Below are 15886 nucleotides of genomic sequence, written 5' to 3'. Positions count from 1 at the left end.
TTTTTTTTCTAATGGCTAGCAGAGGAGAATTATATATATAGATTATATAGCGGTCTAAAATGCTCAATAAAATGTTTCCATTGATCAATTTAGTAATAATAACAATTGAATATTCAATGGTCATCCAAAAGAAAGCTTCCCTGAAAATTTCAGCGCGCTAGCTAACTGGGAAGTGCCAGAAATTTCGATCGCAAGATTTGATTGGAAAGACAAACAAACAAACAAAGACACAGAGAAAGCAAGTTAAAGAAAACGTGGGAAAAAATGCATTTGCCGGTTACTTTTTTTCTTATAATTTTATTCATGGAGATTTACTTAAGTTTTAAATTTTGATTTTCAATGTGGTTTTCAAAATCCATGTAAAATGTAACAAGCTATTTCCCTTGGTCTAACAAAAAAAAACTAACCAAATAATTTTTAAAAAATAAAAAAAATGTATTTCATCAAGAATATCTGTACAGGTTAAAATTATCCACAGCCTAAACTAGAAAAAACTGTTTATGATCAGACAAAATTGCTTGCATAAACAGCAATGTAATGGTACATATCACATTTAATTTTAAAATCTTACATCATACACCATGTAGCTAGATAGTGCGAAGGATGAAAATACATGTTGGTAGCTCATCAAAACAAGATAAGGTCAAAACTTAATTAGATTTGTATTTTTTGCATGATTATACTTGATCAATCTAATAAAAACAAAAGCTTCACTTAAGACATAATTTAACTCTCAAGTTTCAAAATTATTTAAAAACTTATTTAGAAAGTTTAAAATTCTAAAGGTTTTACATATCAACAGCAATTGAATTATCAGTTGTCTACACCAAGCCCAACCATAACAACATCACCCTAACATCTAGACTCTATCTATTAGCTACAGAAGCCAATTGGTCTCTTATTTTACCCAGGCCATCCAGCATAGTATCCAAAGTCTCTTTGCTGAGTTCAACATTGATATTCTCTGTCTGTGCTGTTTCTTTGACATCTGTCTTGTTCTCTTGAATCTAAGGGAAATAATACAGCAGGAAGATTAAATGCCCTTGAAATAGTAAATTTTGTATGACTCATAAAGCTGGGTAAACCAGAAGGAAATAGAAACTCTTTCCTAATATAGGGAAATATTTTGGGAAAATTTCTCACTACTAGAAATCTGTTAAAACAGTTAAAACAATTATTTCTTCAGGGATGGGAAAATTAATACATGTTAACTGGTTTTTACAAAAACAAAGTATTTTTATACATGTTATTTTTCAATTGAAGTAGAACTATTATTTTTAATAGAAATTTGACTACTTCCTATCCTAATTTTGACAAAAATTTCCTAAATAAATGCTAGAAAGGCTTAATTTGAGTTGAAATTCTAATGAACTAAAAAGTATAGTCTAAATCAGGGGTCTCCAAACTTTTCAGTCCGAGGGCCGCATTAACTATCAAATTTCAGTTCGGGGTCAGTTTCTTCCAGGCATCTCATGATTTTTCTGAGCAAAGTTCCTCAGCCATCTCTAACAAACATTTTTTTCCGTGGACAAAAAGATCTCCGCGGGCTGTAGTTTGGAGACCCCTGGTCTACATCTATAATGTAGTTTGTTAAAACTGAAATTTGGTGTTGGGTTTTTAAAAAAAAAAAGAATGAAACAAACCTGAAAATTTAAAATACAAGTTGGCACTGACATCCTGGCCACAGCATCTGAAGAGGTTTTGATGTCCACTCGCCAGTCAAAGTCCAGAAGTTTAGGGAGGGAGACTGGCCGAAAAGAGCAAATTCATTTTAATAATTTTATGACCAATTATTAGATATTAATACTAGCAGTCCAGTATACTGAAAACTTGATAGAATAAAACTTTTTTCAATTAAATATTATTCAACTTGTTAAAAATATTGATGCTACGCTTTAGAATCTTGAACATGTGACACAAAGGTGGTGGTTTATAATTTTGTAACATTGTGCTATTTAGAATAGTTGGACGAGTAGGTTGACAAAACTGGATTATAAATTATTCTTTTAACACAAAATATTTCAAAATAATAGAAAAAAATTTAAAACCTTAGAAATGAAGTTGTAAATAAATTATTTTCTTTTTTTCATTGAAAAAAAAATGTGTGTAGATTTACTAGACAGTTTCATGGGTTTAGGAGAGGTGGATGCAGAGACGTTGATATATATATATATACATATATATATATATATATATATATATATATATATATATATATATATATATATATATATATATATACATATATGAAGAGTGAAGTGGGTAGGTCATAAAAGTCATGTTTTTTTTTATTTTATAAGATCCCTTATATTCCAAATAAAAACAACTTCCATTTATAGTCGTTTTTACTTTATATACATGTATATGGATGTCATTAGTGAAAAAGGAACACATGGCCCACCGTATCCCAAAATAGTAAATTTATTCATTAGATGGATGCCCTGCAGTTGGACAGTGACAAACAATAGCCTCTAGGCCAGCCCCCGCCCTCGCTAGTTCCCTTTAGCACAAATGAATGCTTCTTGCCAGAAAAGTTGTTTCATTATTAGGCCTAGCATAAAAACGAACGGTCCAATCAAATAATTGGTTGGAAAGTTTAAATAATAGGCTAAGCTGACAGAGAAGAGTTTTAAATAAAGTGTGTCATGGAATGATAATGTTGACCAAAACGAGTTTGGCTTACTGTATTGACGATTAGCCATACGTCTATAGGTGCACATTACGCCAATAACTATAGCTAATCTGGGGGGTTTGATTTAGGAAAGGAGTCATAGGGGTTGAAATATCGTATATGATGATACCAATGTTGGTACGGCTAATCGACTGAAAAATTTTAATTCCCGAATACATTTTGTTCTTCTTTGCACATTTGTAGTCGATAGCCGTTATGTCAGTACCCCCCCCCTTCTTTTTCTCCCTATCCTTTCATTATCGCTAACGCATTTCTTTGTAAGGCGTTAAAAAGGAAGTAAAAGGTAGCCTTGGACGGTATGATCACTACGTTAAACACAGCGGAGAAGATTAAAGGGGGGGGGGGGGGGAAGTGAGGAAGGGAGATAAAATGGAGGACAGGAAATTCCTGTCGCCAATCGAAAGTCCAGACGATTACCTTGTTGTGAAACATGTCAGTCACTGGCTGACTTTTTTTTTATAATGGGAATTGTCTTTTTTTTATAACTACAGATCGTCATATCAATATTGTTTTTAAAAATAAAAGTGTTTAAATATTTTTTTTTCCTTTTTCGAACGACACAGTGAAACATACTCTTCTCTTTAGATTAGATTTTGGACTAGGTTTAGGCCTAAGTTGCGTTATAGGCGAGACGGGTTAGTCATTACGGTAATCTATGATCACCAACATAGCGCAATAGCCACAACATAAACACTAATCTAACCTCATTTTAAATATATTATTATTGGTATAAACCTAGCCCTAACTATAACAATAACAGTACGACCCTATTCATGCTTTAGTGTTAAAAGTTGTCATAACATTTAAAGTGATATGGAGTATTAAAAAACAAAACCCGATGCAATACTGATGCCCTGTCGGTAAAAATAACAAAACTCCAAAACAAAACAGGTCTTCTGGCCCATTAGGTTTGCTATATAAACTTATATAAACTAGGATAGCGGCGAAAGATGTGTAAGTACTGTTGTCGGTCAACTATTGATTAAATCGAGGCCTAGCTAATGTTCAATAACAATCACTAGCACTATTTGCATCAAATGTGAACGACTTTCCTGTTTTAAACAAGTAATTTTTATGAAGACAGTAAGTTGACTTGTTCTTGCACCATGGACCACAAAAAAAAAAAAAAAAAAAAAAAAACTCAACAACAACCGGTTATTAGGAATGAGGATACTTCTGTTTTCAATAGAGCTGCATTTAAATAAGTATTTTACTCATTCATCTCCTAATGGCATCAGCTCTGAAAACTCTCAAACGAGAGATTTATTATTATGTTTAAAATACAGAGCTGTGTTATTTTAACCATTTAAAATATGCGTGGCTCTAAAAAAAAAAAAGACAGTGTGGTTTTGTCTGAATTTATTCTTTGTTCTTTATATTTTCCGTAACTAAACCCTTATAATTATTAATTTCCGAATATGTATTTAAATTAGAATATATAATTAAAAATTTTAAGCCTACTCAGAAAACGAAATTTACAAAAACATGCAATTTTGGCCGATACTTGCAATAAATATCTGGCCTCTCCCAACCCAACTGGGCCAATGTCATTGAAAAAAAAAAGCATGTGCCAAATAAAAGTTAGAAAGCCTAAATTCATTCTGTGAGGCCCGCATCACCCAGACACGCTATCAATGAAAGGAGAGGTGGGAGGGGTAACGCGAGAGAAAGACGACACACACACACCTAATGACCCCACCACCTTAAACTCGGCAAAAACCTTGGGTTTAACCACCGCAGCGCGGCGCCTAGTTGAACATGCTAGGCTATGGCCGTGAAGCATTAACCCCGCGCTTATTATGTTAACTCGTCGGTTTTATGACGGACTACAAACATGGCCATCGTCGCTATCTTTAGAGAAAAACTTAACTGAACCACACGATAGCTTACATTTTAATCCTGCCATAGCGATGACGTAGGATGTCTACATATTTTTTTTTTTATAAAACGGAATATTTTAATTTAAATTATAAAATCATGTTGAAAAACAATTGTAAAGGGTTTAAATGTGCTGGTAAGTATTATTATAAAATAGTAAAATACATCACCCAGACCAGACGGTAATGGGGTAGATGAAGTAGAGTCAATATGAACTCGGCACTAGAAAGAAAACAAGCGTCATCAAAGCTATGCCCAGCTGTCTTTATGTAGTTAGGTACTTATTAGAGCTGGGTGGAGTCAGGGACGTTCCACTGACTTAAACCCACACTAATCGAACTCGAGACTTTCGGGTTAACAAGTCTAGCGTTCTATCGTTAGGCCACGCCGTTCCTCCACCTGAAAGGATAGTGTCATCAAAACTGAGCCTAGCTGACTGTACTAGAGTTGGGTACCCATAAGAGCTGAGTGGGCTCAGGGACACTGCATGTATTGAAATAATGAATGAACAGATATGCCCACACATAGATCTAAAACACGACTTTTCGTTTTAGTCCTATATACAAGCAACAATTTAAAAAAAATAAAAAAACCCACACAACTAAATAGCAATATTCTAATACATCTCTTTCCTCTGTTGCCTCGGCTTTGTAGCCTATTATTTTAGTATCCAACCAATATCACCGTTACAGATAGGCCTAATACAGATAATATACCACAACATAAAACAAAACCCTAACCCCAATTCTTAAAACATAACCAAAGGGATTGGCAAAAATTATTTGAGTAAAGAGAGTCATTGTATACATTATTTAATGGTACTGTGTTAGTTATCCTTAGATCCCTAGTGTGTTCCAAAAATAAACATTGCTTTAATGATTAGGAGTGATATGCCTTTTAAAAGACACAATCGCGTCGATGTAGTAAGTTAAAACAATTGAGTTAGATCCCTTAGTGTAGGGAAATGGCTACGCCTGACTAGAATCTTCTAGAGCTTATTCACTTAGCTTATGTCACAGATGGGACAACGTTATAGCCTGGACATCGACTTTGACAAACGCCAGTATTACTGATGTCTCTGTGTAGGCCTATTGTTTCTTTAACATATAAACATAATATTTTTAATGTTAGGGGTCGTCCATAAATAACGTCACACTCGAAAGGGGAAGAGGGGGATTATTTTGTGACGATGTGTGATTGAGGGGGGGGGGGGGGGGTTCAGATAATGTGATGTCACACTTTTGCAATTTAAAAAAGTAATGCTAGAAACTTAATTTTAGCCATTTCGCATTTTAGAATACCATTTTAATAAATTGTTATAGAAATCGATTAAAATACTCTAAGTTGACCGAGCTCAGTCAATATTTTAGAAAAAAAAATCGATGTTTAAACAAATTCACCAGCAAGTTTGAAATGGGTTGTAGGCTGAGGTGTGACGTCATATTTAGGGGGGGAGAGATCTGGCTTTTTGTGACGATATGTGACGGAGGGGAGGTAAAAATCGCCAAAAAAAAGTGACGTCGTTTTCGAATTACCCCTTATTCTGTTTTGTTTTTGTTCTCAGGGATTTCTGATGCTTTATTAAGATTTCTGGTGCCATCGATATCGATACTTTAACCCTTAAGGTTAAGGCTTGTGTTAGGTTTAGTTATTAGTAATACCAGCTATACAAAGGTACATCTAGTCCATAAGTACAATACTTGTTGGCTAGATATCCCTTTGTACTTTCAAAGTGCTGAGCTATTTGTTAATTTAATTTACGGATTGCTGGTCGAGTAAGAAGCTTGTCTAGATAGTCTTGAGTTTGGTTTCCCAGGCAGTATTTATTCCAGACTTTTTTTCTCGGGGGGGGGGGGGGGGGGACGGGACTTGATATTTTCGGGGGTGGGGGTAGGTGGGGCGGACACCGCTAAAACGATATGTTTTCTATATAAATTCAATTTCGTTGGGGGGGGGGGGTAGACTTTCTTTGAAGGGGGGGGGGGGTGTTTTGCCCCTTGTAGAGATGCCTGGAAGAAACTGTTACCAGGTCGGAAATTGCTATACAACTAGGCAACCTTTCTCTTTCAAAAAAATAAAAAAATAAAAAAGGACTAGGCCAACATAAAAAATAAATAATTATATTCTATATGGTCTAAGTTGACCTAACCCTTCTTTACTTAAAAAAAAAACTCCTTCGGCATAGGCCTACAATTTTATTCTAGTCTAGTAAGTTATCATTTGACCAGATCTCATTTCCCACATAATTACAGCAGCAGTTTTTTTGTCGGTAGAATCTGTATCGACCTCCTCAGATCCTTGACCCAGAAAAAAACTGACAGCGGTGGGGGGGGGGGGAGACGTCGAAGAGAAAGAGACAGCATAAATTATTATAACTCCTGTATCCGGCCTCCAGTGCTGTATATTATTATTAATTACTCGAGTTTAGCCTATCAACTGCACATCTAGATCTACTACACTAAACCCAACTCAATGGGTTTATTGAAACCACGTGGCTGCATACAGACGCCGTCTGTGACGTATGGGTGCGCAGACGTCACCGCGCGCATCTCTTTGTGTAATAAGTCAAACACTACGATACAAGCGACCCACTGTTGTTTAGCCTTATTGATTTCGTTTCAACAACATTTGTGGACGCCGTAGAGAGGGCAGTTCCAATTTTCTTTATTTGTTTTTTTCTCTTTATCCAATCAATCTCAGAGTAATGCTTGGTTACTTAGGGGGGTTGTGACATAGCTAGGGTAACAGTTAATAGACTTTTTGTAAAAAAAAAAAAACAAAAAAAAAAAACCTCCCGCATACCCAACTTTCCCTTCCATCATCCCTTCCATTGAGTCTGTACAAATAGACCTAGGGTCTACATTGGTACATCTAGCATTTGATTTAGTTTAAACGATTATAATTTTTTTTATATTTGGGGGGGGGGGGGGGGGGGAGGGAGGGGGAGGAGAGAATAAGGGCAGAGAAGATATATTTTTAGGGTAGGAGAGAGGGAGGCTCGACCCATATGTAGACCCTACATCCAGTGTTTCTTTCAGACTTTTTTCTCCGGGGGGGGGGGGGGGGGCACTTGAAATTTTGGGGGGCGGGCGGCGGACACTGTTAAATGAATATATTTTCTATATAAATTATATAAATTTCATTTCGTTCGGGGGGGGGGGGGGCGAAGAAACTCTGCCAACATCCTGAGTACCATCAAAAGCTACAAGCTTAAAATACATTACACATAGTTAAGCCGAACACGTTGTTAAGATAAAATAAAAACTTACACATTTGCACACACACAAACAAAAGTTTAACTTATGATAGATCTGTATTTTCACAAAAATACAGTTACAAAATATTTCATTGGGCGGGAGTGGGGCTAAGGGCCCCTAGCCACACACCAGATACGCCTATGAATGTATAAAAAGAGGGATAAGCTTACTAAATACGATGAAACTACTTTACCGTTAATACTTTTATTTAATACATTAAAATTAAACCCATGTAAATAAAAATAATAAACCTATGTACTTCAAAATGCATATGAAATCCCTTAACCGATAATAATTTTAAACTTATTAAAAATAAAACTATGTAAAAAAAACTATGTAATTAAAAATGAATCTAAATGAATGTTGAGTATAGAAAAAATACAATAGAGAAGTCGAATCAATTGGAAGAAGAAAATAAAAATGACCAGAAGCGTCGCCCATAGCAGGTCACGCTATGATACAGTTGGAGGTGGGGGAGGGTTGGTTTACATTCCTGACCACATGTGACGGATCCTAATATACTAATTAATTTAAACAAATTCACCGCATGTTGTTTTGTAATTAAGTAAGTTCTTTCTTAATGTTGTTTTGTAATTGTATCAATACTTAATGCTGTACTGTAATTATATAAGTACCTAATGTTGTTCCATAATTATATAAGTACTTGTACTTACTTGAAGTTGTATTGCAAGTATCTAAGTACCTTTCGAAAATTTTAACTCAATCGTGTTGAGCTCGACAGAGAAATGACGATTGCAGTGCACGCAATATAACCCACGGACACATCAAAGCCCACGGACACATCAAAGCCCACGGACACATCAAAGCCCACGGACACATCAAAGCCCACGGACACATCAAAGCCCACGGACACATCAAAGCCCACGGACACATCAAAGCCCACGGACACATCAAAGCCCACGGACACATCAAAGCCCACGGACACAACAAAGCCCACGGACACAACAAAGCCCACGGACACATCAAAACCCACGGACACATCAAAGCCCACGGACACAACAAAGGCCACGGACACATCAAAGCCCACGGACACAACAAAGCCCACGGACACATCAAAGCCCACGGACACATCAAAACCCACGAACACATCAAAACCCACGGACACATCAAAGCCCACGGACACATCAAAGCCCACGGACACATCAAAGCCCACGGACACAACAAAGCCCACGGACACATCAAAGCCCACGGACACATCAAAGCCCACGGACACAACAAAGCCCAGGGACACAGCCCACGAACACATCAAAGCCCACGGACACATCAAAGCCCACGGACACAACAAAGGCCACGGACACATCAAAGCCCACGGACACATCAAAGCCCACGGACACAACAAAGCCCAGGGACACAGCCCAAGGACACATGAAAGCCCACTGTCAAAACAAAGCCCACGAACACATCAAAGCCCACGAACACATCAAAGCCCACGGACACAACAAAGCCCACGAACACATCAAAGCCCACGAACACATCAAAGCCCACGGACACTTCAAAGCCCACGGACACAACAAAGCCCACGGACACAACAAAGCCCACGGACACATCAAAGCCCACGAACACATCAAAGCCCACGAACACATCAAAGCCCACGGACACATCAAAGCCCACGGACACATCAAAGCCCACGGACACATCAAAGCCCACGGACACATCAAAGCCCACGGACACATCAAAGCCCACGGACACATCAAAGCCCACGGACACAACAAAGCCCACGGACACAACAAAGGCCACGGACACATCAAAGCCCACGGACACATCAAAGCCCACGGACACATCAAAGCCCAAGGACATATCAAAGCCCAGGGACACAGCCCAAGGACACATGAAAGCCCACTGTCAAAACAAAGGCCACGGACACATCAAAGCCCACGGACACATCAAAGCCCACGGACACATCAAAGCCCACGGACACATCAAAGCCCACGGACACATCAAAGCCCACGGACACAACAAAACCCACGGACACATCAAAGCCCACGGACACATCAAAGCCCACGGACACAACAAAGCCCACTATCACAACAAAGGCCACGGACACAACAAAACCCACGGACACATGAAAGCCCACGGACACAACAAAGCCCACGGACACATCAAAGCCCACGGACACAACAAAGCCCACGGACACATTAAAACCCACGGACACAACAAAGCCCACGGACACATTAAAACCCACGGACACAATTCCACCCACCGACAGTCCAAGTCTCAAGTTTGATCACATGACCTGTGTCCACCTAGCTCAGATGAGAACTGTTGTGGACGGTGAGTAAAATAGATACGACCGGACTTTCTGTTGATCACGCTATCTCTTCCTTCATATGCCTAGATCGAACTCTACTCCACCTGCTGTACGGAGGATCAGATCTGTTGGGATACTTTTGGGCTTTCAGTCTTGTAGGTTTCAGTTTTTGCCAGTGCTTTGAACTTGACAGGAAAATACTACGGCTTAAAGGCTTAACATAAAACAATATCGCCGAGTACTTAACTATACCGACCAAATCGATACAGTAAACCCTTTAAGAATAAATTACCAACTACTTAATGCATTTGTAATTAAAAAAAAAAACTACAAGAGAAAAAACAGCATCGAGGGCTATAGAAGTAGAGACGGGAAGAGGTTGAACATGAATATAGAGCTGCTATGATAAAAAAAAAAATCAATACCGCAACCTAGGCAACATACGTCAAATTATTAGGAGAGGAAAACAGCCATCGTAGCTTTTGATTCGTGGGTTCGCTTTAATAAGACCTGTATTATAGAGTTCGCAGGGGCGGATACACTAGAGCTATATAAACATATGTGGGGGTGGGTGGGGGAAGACTTGGCTTATAAACATGTGGGGGGGGAATAGGCTGGTAAACGTGTGGGGAGGGGGGAACAGGCTGATAAACATATGTGGGGGGAATAGGCTGGTAAACATCTGTGGGGGGGGGGGGGGGATATAGGCTGGTAAACATGTGGGGGGGGGGGGAATAGGCTGGTAAACATGTGGGGTGGGACTTGAATGATGAACATATGGGGGGGGGGGGGGGGAGACGACTGTTACTATAGTAGTGCAATGACTCAATGTTGTTTTAACTTTTTTTTAATGGGGCGCCTAAAAATAGCCCCCTACTCGACTGCAGCCCCGTAAGTCTCCCCCGTAGTACGCCGCTGACGTGCTGTTATGACTGAACCACTGGTATAGCTGTGAAACGGGGGGGGGTCATTTGTATTATACATGGATGGAGAGGGGGGGGGTCTGTTAGTCCACACATGACCTCCCTCTATCGTAACGGAATCCACCTTTACGATAGCGTCATGTCATTTGTTGACGAATCCTCTTACCCCCCCCCCCCCCCCCCCCACTTTCCTTCTATCGGCACTGTTACGAGTCCTCACTACACAAAAAAACGGACACCCCGCCTGTCATACCGTCAGTATGTACAGCTAATATTGTTAATAACGATACCGCAATACCCAAACTAACCTCACCAGTCTAGCTATTGTTATTTGCGATTCCCGCTCTTTGATTATGTACGAATGAGTAATCGATAACAGCCAAGGTGACAAACAACAAGCGTATCAAATATTTGAGTCCGATACACGTGCAGGCACACGTGGGTATAAGTTATCCAAAAGTTACGGTCCGTTTCAGTAAAACGGTTGACTTTAGTTTATGTTTTTTATAAACGGTCAATTATATATTTAAACAGGCCTTTCTAATACTTATATAGATGACTTTTAAAAAAAAAATCAAATTTTAAATAAAGAGGAATTTAATTCAGCATTATATAAGCAGACCGTTCTGTAATAAACAGGTATGTTTTTAACTTTAATCTTTCGATATATACATGGGTCTTTCTCTATGTCTGTTTTAATTTCAACGATCTAAAGTAACAATATTTCTTAAGTAATGTACTGATCTTTTTTTTAAAGTCTTAGGCCTACAGTGGCATGAATACAAAACTACTCAACTAGTAGTAATACCAGTTGCCTACTCTAAAAAAATCTAACTAATTCAAACCGTATATCCACGGTGTTATTAAAAACAAAATCTGGGATTACAAAACCACAGATAACTTCATCTAATTAGTTACCTGATACACATAGCCCGATATAACAACATATGGGTAAAACGTGTATCATTACTTCTTGGGGGTTGGTGTAGCGTTGACGTACATTTGGAAAGCAAGTTGTACGCTTATAACGAGACACAAAGAGAGAGGTACTTTTTCAAAGCGCTATGTACAATACTTGTAACAATTACAAAGAGACGTTTAGAGATAGGCCTATTTACAAAGACACACAAACAGACCAGTACATTTACAAAGTTACATAAACAAGACACCTGTACATTTACAAATAGACATAAACAAAACACCAGTACATTACAAATAGACATAAAAAAATTACTGTACATTACATTTAGACATAAACAAAATACCTGTACATTACAAATAGACATAAACAAACCACCTGTACATTTACAAATTGACATAGATCTACGCAAAAAGACCTGCACAATTATAAATAGACTTGTACAAATAGCTCAGAGGCGTAGCGAGGGCAGTGTTTCTTCCAGACTTTTTTCTCCGGGGGGGGGGGGGGGCACTTGAAATCTTCGGGGGGGCGGTAAACTTTCTTCGGGGGGGGGGGGCGGACACTGTTAAAAGTATATATTTTCTATATAAATTATATAAATTTCATTTCGTTCGGGGAAGGGGGGCGGTAAAAAAATTTCGGGGGGGGGGGGCGAAGGGGGGGGCACACACATGTCCTCGGGCGCCGACCTTAGGGGGCGCCAAAATGGGTTGGAATAATAAATTGAAAGGTTGAAGGGGGGATGCAAATCGAAAGTTTGAGGGGGGGGGGGGGTGGGGTGCAAATCGAAAGTTTTTCCCCGGGCGCCGGGCTGAAATAGCTATTTACAAAGACAATAAAACCTGTAGATTTACAAGGAGACAAAAGCGATCTTTACATTTACAAAAAAGAAATAAAATAGACCAGTGTTTTTTTTTCAAAGATACTTGAACAAAGATACCAAACTTGTACATAGAGACCCGTAAGTTCACAAAACAACAAATAATTCAAGTTATCTACGCGACAGACAAGTTCCAGAAATAAGACCGCCTCTTCTGAAACCATTTGTTCCTCCTATATATTAACTAACAACTTGGACTGGAATCTTGAGTGCCTTGGGATAAACCTTATCGATCAGGCAGCAGTGCTCCGACGCTCTCCTTAAAAGAAACCAGGAAAAAAAATCCCGCGTACACATTTCCGGTCGTGGAACATTACCCGACAGAGAACCAATCGATGTTCGGGTGGGGTTAGCCATCTATGCACAATTTCTTCGGTTTTTTTTTAAACAAAAGTAGACGAAGGAAAGTTGAATAAATCTTTATAAATAATAAAATTTTCCAAATTTTAAAACTAACTTAAAAATAATATTAAAAAAACAGAAGTTAGGGTGTGGTAAACCAACAATCAAATTATTACAATGCACATTTCTCCCCTCTCCAGACATTGAAAATGAGAAAAAAAATCGTGTTTTGAAAAACAACAAAATGTTTATAAATACACATTTAGGCTCTAATTTAAAAAAAAACAACTAAAGGCGCGAAAAAAGGAATGTCGCTTATCTAACAGATTTAAACGCAAGCGTTTTCGATCTTGGGCAAATAAAAACGTACACCATTTTAATTTTATGACAAAGCTTCCCGCCGTTAGTAATACCAGACGAGAAACTAGGCTAAACAACGCAGATTTCCGCCCACTTGAAAATTTCAGTCGGGTGAACTGCTGGAGTCTTAAAGCACACAGAGAAAGCGGGAGGGGGAAGGGGGAGGGGTTCAAAAGAACTAATAACGTAATGTGTTTAGCTTTACTTAATTAAGTATTAAGTTTATTTATAAATTTAAAAAATTGTTGTCTTACACAAGAAAGTACGCGTTATCTAGGTCAATTATACGTCATCATTCACACCGCCTAGAAGTTTCACAAGATGTTAGGTCAACTGGGTCGTCTCAAATTTGAAAAATGGGGGGGAACAGCTCTTCTTCCAATAGTGGTAAAAGAGAGTCCATTATTAAAAAAACAACAACACACGCACTTTTACGAGTAGGCTCGCCTCAGACGAAATATGCGCTAGCGGAAGATAAACACTGAAGACTAGACACCGATTTAATTATTATTAAGCCTAAATTAAAGCTCGCAGACACGAAAAAAAAAATGGTGTGGTCTATGAAAATAGAACAAATAACCGCCAAGACTTCTCGGTTCAGCAAACAACGAATATTGACTTAGAAGGGGGAATAAACCATCTTTACTTCCCCTGTTCACACATGAACTATCTTAATAACCTTTTTTCCTTTCTATACACTTCTACTAGCAATAACACTCTGATTATGAATTAGGCCTACGTTTCATCACACCGCATTGAATGGTTCTGTGTTTATTTCAACACTGTTTACATCATTAATTCAAGTTTTATATTGTGTAACTTTTTATATAACAAACACCATCAGACCTGTGTTATTCTATTTGCTGTTTTCGTTTCAAACGCACAATAGGTCTAAAAGGAAGTGGTTGGTTTTTTTTTAAAAATCCGGGAAACGTATTTCTTCAACCAAGAATAATTTCATTCGGTACTTTTCCATTACTGGCTACAAGGACAACTATGCATGTCTGTAAATAAAATACAGTGGAGCAGATCTGAACAGACACGTTCGCTTCCATTAAAATAAACCGGGAGTGATCTCCCCTAAACTTTCTCGAATATCCTTATATAACTTGGAATATAGGCATGATTTTTAATTACTTAAACTTTTAAAAATAGAATAGTAGGCCCTACTTTATACATTTATATGCGTTTTTTTGAGAAATCGGTAATAGCGTAAATTAGTACTTCCGGTCAACGGAAATCACTCAAAATTTGAAAGAAGGTAGAGAATTAGATCTTTTACTTGAATGTGAAATTTCATTTATCTATCTAAAATAGTGCTCAAGTTATAGGCTTTTGAAAAATTCAAAGTTGAAAAAGTACAACTTCCGGTTATCGGAAATCGCTCAAAAGTTGATCAGGATCTACGATTTTGATAAAATACTTATATATGAAATTTCATCAACCTAGCTGTAACGGTACTCAAGTTATCGTGTTTACACACAGACAGACAGACACACACACACACACACACAGACATACGGACAAGATTGCAAAATTATGTTTTTCCGTATCAGTGAGGTGTAAAACGATTACAAGACTTTCTCTATACTTCGTATATACGAGAAAGTAAAAATTAGGATAGAGTTTAGTCTTTGTTTAGTAAAGGTTTGCAATCAATAAACTTAAAATTACTTAGGGGGCCTATAGTACGGAATCTGGTAAATGCCGATGATGTTTAAAAATTAATATATTTTAAATTTTTTCTTCCTTATCGGTTGCATGATAATAATATTCAACTCATGAATAATATTCATGTTCACAAGAATCTAACAGTATTTGAAAATATCATTAATCATAAGCTGCCCTACATTTTCGGTGGCTTTTTTGGCTTGTTGAGGGGGGGGGGGGTAATTATATTTATATATACGAGCCGGCCCGCGGCATAACATACGCCGCTATTTAGTTGTTGTTTTTTCTACTTTTCAGTAATTCATAATTTGTGAATTCGACAGTACCAATGCTGCCACTGAAAATATTTGCTTTAAAACACTAAACCCCCATCCCCCCCCCCCCCCCCCCCCGTAAAAGCAGTCTCCTCTTAGTTACCTCCTCTAAGTTTAAAATAGTTTAAAACTGAATTATCTGCCCCTAATATCCGTCACCAAACTAAACATTTAGCGTGAACTACAACTCACCTGACCAAGTGAGGGCGGGGGGGGGGGGGGGGGGGGGGTGGAAGTGGGGGGGGGGGGGGGGGTAGCGGTAGAGAGGAAGAGAGGGGACTGCAAGGCGCGCGCTTGCAGCTTGTTTTCTAACGGCTCCCAGAAGAGAATTATATATATATATATATATATATATATATATATATATATATATACGAG

At 38.2% G+C, this 15886-nt stretch overlaps 1 protein-coding gene across 1 annotated transcript; it reads right to left on the bottom strand.

Moving 5' to 3' along the window:
* Positions 1–322: 322 nt before the first annotated feature.
* Positions 323–14284, bottom strand: LOC131956977 (COMM domain-containing protein 9). Its single transcript, XM_059321661.1, has 3 exons — positions 14263–14284; positions 1644–1747; positions 323–1007 (listed from the first exon to the last, which is right to left on the bottom strand). Exons 1-3 carry the CDS (start codon positions 14267–14269, stop codon positions 867–869), a joined length of 252 nt encoding a protein of 83 aa, XP_059177644.1. The 5' UTR covers positions 14270–14284; the 3' UTR covers positions 323–866.
* Between the last annotated feature and the right edge of the window lie 1602 nt (positions 14285–15886).

The sequence above is a fragment of the Physella acuta genome, unplaced genomic scaffold (genome assembly GCF_028476545.2).
Source record: "Physella acuta isolate Inbredline_101_S28 unplaced genomic scaffold, ASM2847654v3 ptg001192l, whole genome shotgun sequence".
Taxonomy (NCBI): Eukaryota; Metazoa; Mollusca; class Gastropoda; family Physidae; genus Physella; species Physella acuta.
Note: the sequence above shows the minus strand (reverse complement) of the source record. Positions and strands in the feature narration are given on the sequence as shown.

Coding starts and splice junctions, on each gene's coding strand:
- LOC131956977 (XM_059321661.1), bottom strand. Junction 1,008..1,643: donor CTTGTATTTTAAATTTTCAG/GTTTGTTTCATT, acceptor TATTTCCCTTAG/ATTCAAGAGAACAAGACAGA.